Source organism: Thunnus maccoyii, chromosome 13 (assembly GCF_910596095.1).
Source record: "Thunnus maccoyii chromosome 13, fThuMac1.1, whole genome shotgun sequence".
Classification (NCBI taxonomy): Eukaryota; Metazoa; Chordata; class Actinopteri; order Scombriformes; family Scombridae; genus Thunnus; species Thunnus maccoyii.
This window is the reverse complement of record NC_056545.1, coordinates 1651687-1665343: the sequence shown is the minus strand read 5'-3', so window position 1 is coordinate 1665343 and position 13657 is coordinate 1651687. Positions and strand designations below refer to the sequence as shown.

The window sequence follows — 13657 nt, the reverse complement described above, 5'->3', positions numbered from 1 at the left end:
AGAAGTCTCTTGTAACCTGCGACTTACTTGCAATATATGCTACTTCCTGTAACCTCCTGTATGTTTGTGAACGAAACTGTTTTTGTTTGTTTGCATGTTTTATTATTGCTTATATGTTTGTCTTATTATTATTATTATTGTTCTTGTTGAAAAACATGAAAATCCATTAAATGTATTATTAAAAAACTATGCTCTACTATATGTTGGCAAACAGGGAGAATGAACAGTCTGAGGCTGTGGCAACAGAGAAATTGCTCTTTGTTATAGCCATACTTTAGCCTGAAATGTGAAATGACACAGTTGTTTATTTACAACTTTGTGCGAACTTATACTTATTTACAAGTTCATTCATTTAAGATTCAAGTTAACTTTGAGGATAGACATTGAAAAGTTTTCTTCATTCACTTTGGATTTACACATCACCCCCTCTCCATTGAGATTACTGATAAACACCCATAGGAGGCATTAATTATGTCAATATTTACTGAAAACATTAATGAGTAAGGGTTTGAATATTTAATGTGTCTAAATGAGTTATCAGGGGAGCAGGTCAGATGTGGGGATTTCTCTCTGTGATACCTCAGAGTCTTTCAGCAAACTAAAAACATCATTGCTGTAACAACAATAACACACCTCATTACTTGGTTAGAAGAAATCCAACTTTTACTGACTTGCATCTAATTACTGTTTTACACTTTGTTGTAGGCATTAGATATTAAAGTGGAACCATATGAAACCTCATATAAAATATAATAGACAACCAACAATACAGTTTTTAGATTGTAGGGATACAACACATGGCCATCAGAAGTCAAATCCAAATTTGGAGGAAGTTAAAGAACTTAAATGGTATACTGAGGTAGCTGTCAATCAAACAAGCATGTTATTCATATTCAGGGTGGTGTGAAGAGAACTTGTGAATTGTGAATTAGTTTCTGAAAGTGCACAAGTGTTTGGCTGAAACTACAAAACTAAATGGCTCAAGTGTTTTCCTTATAACAGAAGCAATAAAACAAAACCTACAGACAGGAGAGGTTGTGGCATGGCGTGGCGTGGCGTGGCGTGGCGTGGCGTGGCAAGTTAAGACTGCAGTGAAATAAATCAATAATTAGTGGAAAGTGCCAAGCTAACATATTGGTAACTCCAGAAATAACATTGTAACAATATTATGCCAACATCGCTTTCAGAAACTATATCATTGTGTTGCTGTCCGCCGCAATTCAACAAAGATGTTGTACAACAACTCATCCCTCATATTAAGAAGTATGGTGGGGAATCAGGGCATTGAAAAAGCTCAAATCAAATGCCATGGGACAATAAATATTGGACACTGCCATCTGTACAATAACTTCATATTGCCACACTACCGTGAGCTTCAAAAATGAAACAAAGGACAAGGGAAGCAGCAAAAAACCACAGCGGGAAGGCTTGTAGATTCAACCCAGCTGACTGTCACTCTGAGTCTGCTGCTGTGCAGGGACGTTCATCATTGCTCTGGTCCAGCTTCTGCTAGAGCGGTGAAGTGTCCGTGCATTTACTGTGGAAAGACAATGAGAGCGAACGCAGAGGCCGTTGCCTGTGATCTGTGCGACGAATTTGTTCACATCAAATGTGGAAATATCAGCCTAAAGACCTATGAACTGGCTGCTAGAAATCACTATAATATACAACTGGTATGTAACAGTTGTTAAGTGAGGAAAGTAAGTAAGGAAAGTAAGGAAATGTGCGCCCCCGATGTGCTGGATTACAGCTGGGAGGGGGTATGCTTTGTGGAGGGGGCAGAGGACAGACTAGACATACCCATTGTAGCAAGTGTCCAGACCACCGAAGCAAAGTGACTTTTATGAACTTTTAGAGATGGCTTGTGTTGAGAGTAATGTGTTGATGGAGAGGGAGTGAATTATTCTAGGTGATTTTAACACAGATGTATTGTTGGCTCCTAGCAAAAGCTGCCTGGTTAAAAATTCTCAAACATTTGTAGAGTTTTTGGACTAAAACAACTTATATCTGAACCAACCAGAGAAGGTGTAAATAGTCAGTCTATTCTGGACCTGGTAGTGGCCACGGACAATGAGATCTGCCAGTCACGTGTCTGGACATTAGTCTCAGTGACCATAAAATAATATTCTGCACCTGCAAGGTTACTAAATCCCAGATTAATCCTGTAAATCACCGCTCTGTTAAGTTATGATGTACTAGACAATACAATAAGGAGGTTTCTGAGCATAAGCTTGCTGAACAAGATTGGACTGTTGTTTTTGAAAGTAATGATGTCATGGCATGAGATTTGTTTGAAGGAAGGTTTTTAGCTGTGCTGGATGTAGTTGCACCAGTGAAAGAGGTAAAATAAAAGAGAAGTGCCAAATAGATGACAGCTGAGATTCTGGATCTCATTAGACAGAGGGATTGTTATTTGATGAAGTTTAAGAAGTCTAATCTGCATACTGACTATGACAGATATGTACAGTGCAGAAATCAAGCTAGATGTAAAATACAAAAAGCCAAGGTCCAGTATTACATGGATGCTGTTGTGGAGAATGTTCATCAACCCAAACAACTGTGGAAAGTCCTTAAAGACATGAGCTCAACAGGGAAATGTAACACAAAATCATGTAATTTTGGAATAGATATTGAAAATACCATGTGTTTTGTTAAACAAAGGATTTCTGGACATTTCAATACATTTATTTATAACCACTGCCGCTAGTCTGGTTTCTAAACTACCAAATGGCTCTGGGAGATATGAACTCCCATTTCTGAACACTTTTTATCAAAACAAAAATGTTATTCCTGACACCTTTGAGATGGTAAAAGTAATGGAAATGCTATCCTCACCATGTACAAACAAAGCAACTGGCTGGATCTAATTCCAGCCAGATTTTTGAGGGACAGCACCAGTGTCACTTGTGGGGTCATTGCTCATATTTTGAATCTTGTTAAAGCAGGGAAAAGTTCCAAGTCAGTTGATTAGGCCAGAGTCCTCCCCCTGTTTAAGAAGAAGAGTGGGGAAACTATAGGCCAGTATCAATCCTACCAACCATATTGAAGTTATTGGAGAGGATAGTGTTTGATCAGGATGAAGAGTGTCTGATCCAGCACCTTCTGTATGAGTTTCAGTCCGGTTTTAGAGCAGCCTACTCCACCAATACCTGCCTCACTCACCTTTGTGATTACATCAGATCCAGGTATGTATGTTGAAGGGACCTTGTCAGGACCAAGGGATATAACATGCAGTGTGCCGTAAGGCTCAATATCAAGGCCTCTTTTATTCCTCATTTATGTAAATGACATGCCACCAAATCAAGGTCACTCTTAGGAGAGAGTGGCTCATAGACAACAAGCCATGTCATGTATGTTACTTGATTATGATACCTGCTCTGTTAGCACCATTTAGCAAAAGTAGCGAACGTTCAACCAAATGGGTCTGAGGAAGCGGGATGTGTTTCCAGAGCGTGAAAGGCAACACCCTGCACTCCTTATTTAGAAGGTCCTGGTTCTAAAATGGAAGAGATGGCTCTGACCAGAAGCTGCAATGGCTTCATACTGGCTACAATGCAAACCAACAGGTGACGTCATACATCTGTACCTCCATCTTTATATAGTCTATGGTCTAGACCTAATCTGTATTCTGGCCCTATCTAAGGTTAGCTAACATAACTAGAAGTTATGAAGTACCCCATTTACTCCAAATAATATATATACTTCACTGCATTACATTACATCACTGTGTAAAGTACATCTACTATATGTTGGCAAACAGAGATTGCTCTTTGTTATAGTCACACTTTGGCCTGAAATGTGAAATGACACAGTTGTTTATTTACAACTTTGTGCAAACTTATACTTATTTACAAGTTCAGTCATTTAAGATTCAAGTTAACTTTGAGGATAGACATTGAAAAGTTTTCTTCATTCACTTTGCACTTACACATCACCCCCTCTCCATTGAGATTACTGATAAACACCCATAGGAGGCATTAATTATGTCAATATTTACTGAAAACATTAATGAGTAAGGGTTTGAATATTTAATGTGTCTAAATGAGTTATCAGGGGAGCAGGTCAGATGTGGGGATTTCTCTCTGTGATACCTCAGAGTCTTTCAGCAAACTAAAAACATCATTGCTGTAACAACAATAACACACCTCATTACTTGGTTAGAAGTACAACTTTTACTGACTTGCATCTAATTACTGTTTTACACTTTGTTGTAGGCATTAGATATTAAAGTGGAACCATATGAAACCTCATAAAAAATATAATAGATGACCAACAATAAAGTTTTTTAGATTGTAGGGATACAACACATGGCCATCAGAAGTCAAATCCAAATTTGGAGGAAGTGAAATAACTTAAATGGTATACTGAGGTAGCTGTCAATCAAACAAGCATGCACTAAAACAATATTGCCTTTACAATGCAATTTTTAAAAATTGAATATTTAACCCATAAGTTTTCACACTAACTCCCTGTAGCGCTGAAAAGTGTTTTGCTGTTTGTATTTTGCTCTTTTGAAGAGGGCAGTGACTATAGCCAACTTGTATTCAGTGAATTCTGGCAACATAGATAAAACGTATCAAAACATTTAGTGAAATTCCTCAAAATACTCTACATAAGATCAGTAGGTTCCTTATATTCAGCATGGTGTGAAGAGAACTTGTGAGGTTGTGAATTATTTCAAATTGCTCTTTGATTTCTTTTGATCAGTTTCTGAAAGTGGACAAATATTTGGCTAAAACTACAAACCTTAATGGCTCAAGTGTTTTCCTTATAATGGAACCAGTAAAACATGATTTGATGGCTGCCAAAACTCCAAAAACACATTGCAAAAAAAACCTTCAAAACTGATCAGCTGACATAACAACGTAGAGTATTAATAACTTGTATTTTTTTGCATAGAGGCCTCCGCAGAAGCCAAGTAACACTTTGTGTTTGTTTGTATCTGTGCCTCGGAGACAAGAGACATACAAAAGAGGAACCCCATAAACTACGTAACTAAAGCTTTGTCCTACACAGAGATTAATCCACAGCAAGTTAAGACTAAGACTCCTGTCTCACCATCCTTGTGGAGCCGTGAGGTGACTTTTGCCCTGATTTGCATAATGCTAACATTCTTCATCGTTTGACCCCTCCATTTTTTCATGTTTTTGATCAGTCCTACGCCACCTGGAGTCCCACAATGTCTTGAAAAATGATATGCTTGCAATATGTTTATATTTGTTCTGAACAGCCAACTTCAAAGGCGTACTAAAAAGCTGACCGTCATATAGGGGGACATGACACTGTTTAAATACAGGGATAATGGCGCATATTTTCAGTCTCTGCTAAATGTCATCCATAGTGTTGTTGTGCTGTGTTGTTTACATGAAAAGTGACAGAAATAAGAATAAGGATGAAAAAGAAGAGCTAGAGACAGAAGTTCAAACCCTGGCTCCTTTCTCACCTCTGCACAGCTGACCAATCACAAGTGGGTATGAATGTATGAAAGTTACAGAAATGGCTCTACACAACCCCTTTTGGCATTGTAGACACAGGCACAAGTGATAGGTAAAACTACAAGTAGTAAATAACATCTGTAGTTAGGCCAACATTGTACTTGAGTAAAAAACAGCCTTTTCTCTGGCGATGCTGGAAACAGGACAGTGGTGTGAAGTGTGTGAAGCCTAGCCACCGCCGGTGTGGGGGTTGTACATAGATTTCTCTGTTTTTTGGCCTTTACACAACAGTTACTTTTAGGAAATTGTTGAAACAACCTATTATGCTAATGTTAGGTCTAGTACGCAAAACTACACACTGAAAATGAAGTATTTTCTGTCAGTAATCAGTAATTAGTAATTTCATGTAAAAATCAAAACTACTTGAATGTCTGAGTTTGGATACGTTAACTGGAAACTAAACTAAACTAACTAAAAAGTGAGTGGAAGCAGTGAAAAATGGAAAAGTTTTGAGGAGACAGTAGTAGAGATGACATCATTAATTTCTAATGTGATGATGATGAAGTTCATGTAACAGTGTCCTGTGAAGTGGGTGTAATGAAAAACTATATATACTGTATGTTGCTGGAAAAAACAGCTCCAGACCAGTTCTTCCTTCCTGGTGGAAACGAACACCGTCTGACTGCTCAACACTGATGGATAATTTGGGTTTCTACACTCAACAGCTGTTTGTGCTGATGGGTCATTTTTAACTACTTTGTCATGATGAACTTTAGTTTGTACGTTATGTGGTTTACTAGTACAACTACAGCAAGCCAAAGAAGTCTTTTTTCCTCACATATGTATAATGTTGTCTTTGCTGCAGCCTAAGGCCAATATCACTGCTGGTCTCCACTATCAAACTTCACAGGAGGTAATGATGTTTGGCATGTTATCCATGGGATCAAGCTGCTCTTTTCTCTACATTAACAGTGTTTTGCTGTTCACCCTGAGGAGTAAGCAGGTGTTTTGTGAGACATCCCGTTACATCCTGCTGTACAACATGCTCTTTGCAGACACTGTTCACATGGCATCAAACCTCCTGCTTTACTTTTTGGCTTCCTTACGGATAAAAATTACTTATTACGCGTGTGGTGCCCTCGTCCTGCTCTCAGTTTTCACAGCCACAATCTCCCCTCTCTCCCTGGCTGTGATGTCACTTGAGAGATATGTGGCTGTATGCTATCCACTGAGACATGCTACAATCTTCAACATGAGAAGCACAGGCATGGCCATTGCTCTGGTGTGGGGCTTCAGTTTTATCCACATCCTCATTCGAGGTTTTATGTTGTTATATTTGTTCACAAAACTCTCCCTAAAGCAGATGGGTGACTTTTGCTCAAAAGAGGCCGTCTTTTTTGCACCAATGTTTAATGATTTTGAAGAAGCTTACGCCAGCACTCTCTTTCTGTCAATAGGTGTAGTAATCATCGCCTCCTACATTGGTGTAGCACTCGTAGCCAGGTCTGTCTCAACAGACAAAGCCTCGGCCAGAAAGGCTCTTCAAACTCTCCTTCTTCACCTGATTCAGCTAAGTCTGATTCTCATCTCCACCTTCATCTCCACCATCCTCATAGCCATTGCTAGAACAGTGGGGAGATTAGTCCTAATGCGTATTTACAATGCATGCTTTGTGTGCTTGAATATTCTTCCAAGGTGTCTGAGTGCTCTCATTTATGGACTCAGGGATCAAACTATCAGAGCCATCTTCATGCAGAATCTCTGCTGTCATTTGAGATGCTCAGTTTTCCTCAACAAGAACCAGTGAGAAAATTTACATTTTTTGTTTGTTCTCTGACATATATTTAAAATGACGATAATAATACAGAGCCGTGTTTACCATTTAAAGAGGCTTAGATGGAAAGAAAAGCATAAATGTCCCTTAATTCAGCATATAATAAATCAGACAACATGTATGTGTTCTTTCACAATGTCTCAGTGGTTTACTCATTTCTGTCTGAGAGCTGTCTCCAGATAGTTACGACCATGACAAGCAGTGAAGCTATACTGTATGATGAACTCCTTGTCTTGTCACTGCATATTAAGTCAGTTCTTTATATATTTCATACTTTTTCACAAAAATTACATATATATATATGAATGTATATGAATGAATATATATATATATATAGTATATATTAACTACTTTCTTGTTTCTAAAACGTTTTATTGTTAACATCATCAGAGGTGCAAATAATTTCTCTTACAAAAGAACAAACAAGCAGGAATTAAACTTTGCACGACTAATATACAAGATGTGTACATGCCAATAAACAGTAGGAACAAGATTATTCAATGATAGTTAGGAGCTATACTCATTGATAAACTCATGTAGAAGATTAAAATGGCTTTCCTTTCTGTTAATAATTTGTGGTTTTATGTTTGTAAGTAACACATTAAAGCACTTATATACAATTGACATTTCAACCCCTAAAATGTGTCAATGGTTAATTTATTAGTACTGCAATAAATAGAAATATATGTCATGTTGGTGCCTGGAAATTGACATTTCACAGGTTGTTTAATGCGTAATAAAGCTTGAAACCAAAGAGAAAATTGCAGAATGATGTTTTTTATTGACGAAAAGCCAAATCAAACAGATGTAGACACAAAATTTATGCCTACACAGACCATATGCATTCACTGCATGTTTGAATGTGTCCACCTATGCAGACTCAGCCAACTTTGCCTCAGCAAGTCATCCCTGGACCGTCTACAAATGGTCCAGAATGCTGCTGCAAGGCATTTGACCAGGTCCAACTCACATCACACCCCTCTAATCTAGAAGGCCAAAAGCTATGGCCTTCACAGTCACCAGATCTCAACCCAACGAAACAACTATCAACAACAACAACCATCACCAAGGCTGAAGAACAGCATTCCTCAAAAAGATATTCCAAACATTTTCTGCTGTTGCTACTTCACATTAAAAGCTTCTCACTGGTGTACGACTGTGTGGCTTTTATTATGAAGCATGTACAGACTGCACTATTGGTCAGCAAATATTGGTCTACACAGCAACATGTTTTGTGCTGTTTGGTCAGCATATCAGTTTTAAATATTGCAAAGGAGGATGGGTAAAAGAGGAAATAGCCACAGTGAGCTGGTAGATGAAGAGCAGCAGGCCACAGGCTCTTTTAATACAGTTGTGGGAACCAGTGAACATGTAATATGTCATAAAGGTAAACAACTTCTGTCCTGTCTGAAGGAAAACCATTTGCACTGTGCATCACAGATATAATTGCAGCAGTTCACTATTCAGCGTGAGCATTTCTGTCATATGGAAGAAGGCCATTCAATTGCAAATCCTTGTGGAGCCGTGAGGTGACTTTTGCCCTGATTTGCATAATGCTAACATTCTTCATCATTTGACCCTTCCATTTTTTCATGTTTCTGATCAGTCCTACGCCACCTGGAATCCCACAATGTCTTGAAAAATGATTTACTTGCATCCCATAGAAAGTGAATGAGGGCAAACATTTTTGTAATTGTGAAACACCGACAGTGTAGTTTGTGTTAACAGAAGGTTAATGTTCCAGACTTCATTATAACTCTGAGGACAGAAGATTACATATTTTGTATGCCTTACTAGATATATATTTGAGAGTAGTTTTCTTAAAACCATTGTTTAGGCTATTAAGTAACACCAAACATGGTATGTTATAGTTGCAGTGATATTGAGTATTACTGCTGTAATAAACGTCACTACGTTAATATGACATGTTGGAAATGAAATGTGTTTATAGTTGTTCTGAACAGCCAACCTCAAAGGCGTACTAAAAAGCTGACAGTCATATAGGGGAGGGGTGACATGACACTGTTTAAATACAGGGATAATGGCGCATATTTTCAGTCTCTGCTAAATGTCATCCATAGTGTTGTTGTGCTGTGTTGTTTACATGAAAAGTGACAGAAATAAGAATAAGGATGAAAAAGAAGAGCTAGAGACAGAAGTTCAAACCCTGGCTCCTTTCTCACCTCTGCACAGCTGACCAATCACAAGTGGGTATGAATGTCGGTGCGTCAATTTCAGAAAGTAACAGAAAGTTACAGAAATGGCTCTACACAACCCCTTTTGGAATTGTAGACACAGGCACAAGTGATATAGGTAAAACTACAAGTAGTAAATAACATCTGTAGTTAGGCCAACATTGTACTTGAGTAAAAAACAGCCTTTTCTCTGGCGATGCTGGAAACAGGACAGTGGTGTGAAGTGTGTGAAGCCTAGCCACCGCCGGTGTGGGGGTTGTACATAGATTTCTCTGTTTTTTGGCCTTTACACAACAGTTACTTTTAGGAAATTGTTGAAACAACCTATTATGCTAATGTTAGGTCTAGTACGCAAAACTACACACTGAAAATGAAGTATTTTCTGTCAGTAATCAGTAATTAGTAATTTCATGTAAAAATCAAAACTACTTGAATGTCTGAGTTTGGATACGTTAACTGGAAACTAAACTAAACTAACTAAAAAGTGAGTGGAAGCAGTGAAAAATGGAAAAGTTTTGAGGAGACAGTAGTAGAGATGACATCATTAATTTCTAATGTGATGATGATGAAGTTCATGTAACAGTGTCCTGTGAAGTGGGTGTAATGAAAAACTATATATACTGTATGTTGCTGGAAAAAACAGCTCCAGACCAGTTCTTCCTTCCTGGTGGAAACGAACACCGTCTGACTGCTCAACACTGATGGATAATTTGGGTTTCTACACTCAACAGCTGTTTGTGCTGATGGGTCATTTTTAACTACTTTGTCATGATGAACTTTAGTTTGTACGTTATGTGGTTTACTAGTACAACTACAGCAAGCCAAAGAAGTCTTTTTTCCTCACATATGTATAATGTTGTCTTTGCTGCAGCCTAAGGCCAATATCACTGCTGGTCTCCACTATCAAACTTCACAGGAGGTAATGATGTTTGGCATGTTATCCATGGGATCAAGCTGCTCTTTTCTCTACATTAACAGTGTTTTGCTGTTCACCCTGAGGAGTAAGCAGGTGTTTTGTGAGACATCCCGTTACATCCTGCTGTACAACATGCTCTTTGCAGACACTGTTCACATGGCATCAAACCTCCTGCTTTACTTTTTGGCTTCCTTACGGATAAAAATTACTTATTACGCGTGTGGTGCCCTCGTCCTGCTCTCAGTTTTCACAATCACAATCTCCCCTCTCTCCCTGGCTGTGATGTCACTTGAGAGATATGTGGCTGTATGCTATCCACTGAGACATGCTACAATCTTCAACATGAGAAGCACAGGCATGGCCATTGCTCTGGTTTGGGGCTTCAGTTTTATCCACATCCTCATTCGAGGTTTTATGTTGTTATATTTGTTCCCAAAACTCTCCCTAAAGCAGATGGGTGACTTTTGCTCAAAAGAGGCCGTCTTTTTTGCACCAATGTTTAATGATTTTGAAGAAGCTTACGCCAGCACTCTCTTTCTGTCAATAGGTGTAGTAATCATCGCCTCCTACATTGGTGTAGCACTCGTAGCCAGGTCTGTCTCAACAGACAAAGCCTCGGCCAGAAAGGCTCTTCAAACTCTCCTTCTTCACCTGATTCAGCTAAACCTGATTCTCATCTCCACCTTCATCTCCACCATCCTCATAGCCATTGCTAGAACAGTGGGGAGATTAGTCCTTATGCGTATTTACAATGCATGCTTTGTGTGCTTGAATATCCTTCCAAGGTGTCTGAGTGCTCTCATTTATGGACTCAGGGATCAAACTATCAGAGCCATCTTCATGCAGAATCTCTGCTGTCATTTGAGATGCTCAGTTTTCCTCAACAAGAACCAGTGAGAAAATTTAAATTTTTTGTTTGTTCTCTGACATATATTTAAAATGACGATAATAATACAGAGCCGTGTTTACCATTTAAAGAGGCTTAGATGGAAAGAAAAGCATAAATGTCCCTTAATTCAGCATATAATAAATCAGACAACATGTATGTGTTCTTTCACAATGTCTCAGTAGTTTACTCATTTCTGTCTGAGAGCTGTCTCCAGATAGTTACCATGACAAGCAGTGAAGCTATACTGTATGATGAACTCCTTGTCTTGTCACTGCATATTAAGTCAGTTCTTTATATATTTCATACTTTTTCACAAAAATTACATATATATATATGAATGTATATGAATGAATATATATATATATAGTATATATTAACTACTTTCTTGTTTCTAAAACGTTTTATTGTTAACATCATCAGAGGTGCAAATAATTTCTCTTACAAAAGAACAAACAAGCAGGAATTAAACTTTGCACGACTAATATACAAGATGTGTATATGCCAATAAACAGTAGGAACAAGATTATTCAATGATAGTTAGGAGCTATACTCATTGATAAACTCATGTGGAAGATTAAAATGGCTTTCCTTTCTGTTAATAATTTGTGGTTTTATGTTTGTAAGTAGCACTTTAAAGCACTTATATACAATTGACATTTCAACCCCTAAAATGTGTCACTGGTTAATTTATTAGTACTGCAATAAATAGAAATGTATCTCATGTTGGTGCCCGGAAATTGACATTTCACAGGTTGTTTAATGCGTAATAAAGCTTGAAACCAAAGAGAAAATTGCAGAATGATGTTTTTTATTGATGAAAAGCCAGATCAAACAGATGTAGACACAAAATTTATGCCTACACAGACCATATGCATTCACTGCATGTTTGAATGTGTCCACCTATGCAGACTCAGCCAACTTTGCCTCAGCAAGTCATCCCTGGACCGTCTACAAATGGTCCAGAATGCTGCTGCAAGGCTTTTGACCAGGTCCAACTCACATAACACCCCTCTAATCTAGAAGGCCTAAAGCTATGGCCTTCACAGTCACCAGATCTCAACCCAACTAAACAACTATCAACAACAACAACCATCACCAAGGCTGAAGAACAGCATTCCTCAAAAAGATATTCCAAACATTTTCTGCTGTTGCTACTTCACATTAAAAGCTTCTCACTGGTGTACGACTGTGTGGCTTTTATTATGAAGCATGTACAGACTGCACTATTGGTCAGCAAATATTGGTCTACACAGCAACATGTTTTGTGCTGTTTGGTCAGCATATCAGTTTTAAATATTGCAAAGGAGGATGGGTAAAAGAGGAAATAGCCACAGTGAGCTGGTAGATGAAGAGCAGCAGGCCACAGGCTCTTTTAATACAGTTGTGCGAACCAGTGAACATGTAATATGTCATAAAGGTAAACAACTTTGTTTTGCTGTCCTGTCTGAAGGAAAACCATTTGCACTGTGCATCACAGATATAATTGCAGCAGTTCACTATTCAGCGTGAGCATTTCTGTCATATGGAAGAAGGCCATTAAATTTTGTAAACATGCACAATCCCTTACCTTGTGAGACAGCTGGATTCGCAAGATCACAACATCACAAGACCACGTGAAAACCAACTAAACCAATTTAACACTTGTAATCTTGTTAGGCTACAAGTTATGTGATTGTGTCCAAACCACGAGTGGTTTGGATCAATCAGCGTCTTAAATCCAGCTGCCTCGCAAGGTAAGACGGTGATAGACGGTGATAGATGGTTCATCCAATGATGAACTGTAAAATAGTAACTTACTGTAAAATAAATTACAGTAAGTTACTTGTCAATTGCTGCCAGTTATTTAAAGTAGGTTTCTTACAGTGTGTTTATACCTATACTGAGTAAGTTGAATACTGACTTACTGGTTATCGTTTACTGTCATTGTTTCCAGAACCACACAAGTCCTGCACCTGGTTACATATAAATATAACAGTGATACAGCATTAGTGGAAATTGGTTGACCAGTAAAGGGCTAAACTGTGCACCTGTTCCTGTGATTTTCTGACCACATTCACACACACATAAACTTCACCTACTAAAACCAGTAACCTGATTGAAGGATCTGTCATCCTTCGTTATAAACATCTCAATTGGTCAGGTCATGCACTATCCATCGACAGGCATTCTTGTTGCTACTGTATCGCAACTTTTACAACATGAAAATATTTAAAGTCATATGCTTTCATGCCCACGTTAAACATAAAAGAACAAAAATAAACAATACTGGACCAGGGAATTGGTACATAATGGTGAAGGAATTACATTACTTAATGCTAATACAGTATGTTAGAGGGTAACATATTAGCAATTGGTGATGTAATTCCTCTCACATTATTTACCAATTCC

The 13657-nt window shown here is 38.2% G+C and overlaps 2 protein-coding genes across 2 annotated transcripts; both read left to right on the top strand.

Annotated features, from left to right (window-relative positions):
• The first annotated feature begins 6354 nt into the window (after positions 1 to 6354).
• Positions 6355 to 7242, top strand: LOC121910481 (odorant receptor 131-2-like). Its single transcript, XM_042431712.1, has one exon. The coding sequence runs from the start codon at positions 6355 to 6357 to the stop codon at positions 7240 to 7242; it is 888 nt and encodes a 295-aa protein (XP_042287646.1).
• A 3183-nt stretch (positions 7243 to 10425) lies between these two features.
• On the top strand, positions 10426 to 11277 carry LOC121910478 (odorant receptor 131-2-like). The gene has a single exon (XM_042431708.1). It carries the CDS (start codon positions 10513 to 10515, stop codon positions 11275 to 11277), a length of 765 nt encoding a protein of 254 aa, XP_042287642.1. The 5' UTR covers positions 10426 to 10512.
• Positions 11278 to 13657: the final 2380 nt, after the last annotated feature.

Bases quoted from the DNA above. Each gene is read 5' to 3' on its own strand.
- LOC121910481 (XM_042431712.1), top strand. From the start codon at position 6,355: ATGTTTGGCATGTTATCCATGGGATCAAGCTGCTCTTTTCTCTACATT.
- LOC121910478 (XM_042431708.1), top strand. From the start codon at position 10,513: ATGCTCTTTGCAGACACTGTTCACATGGCATCAAACCTCCTGCTTTAC.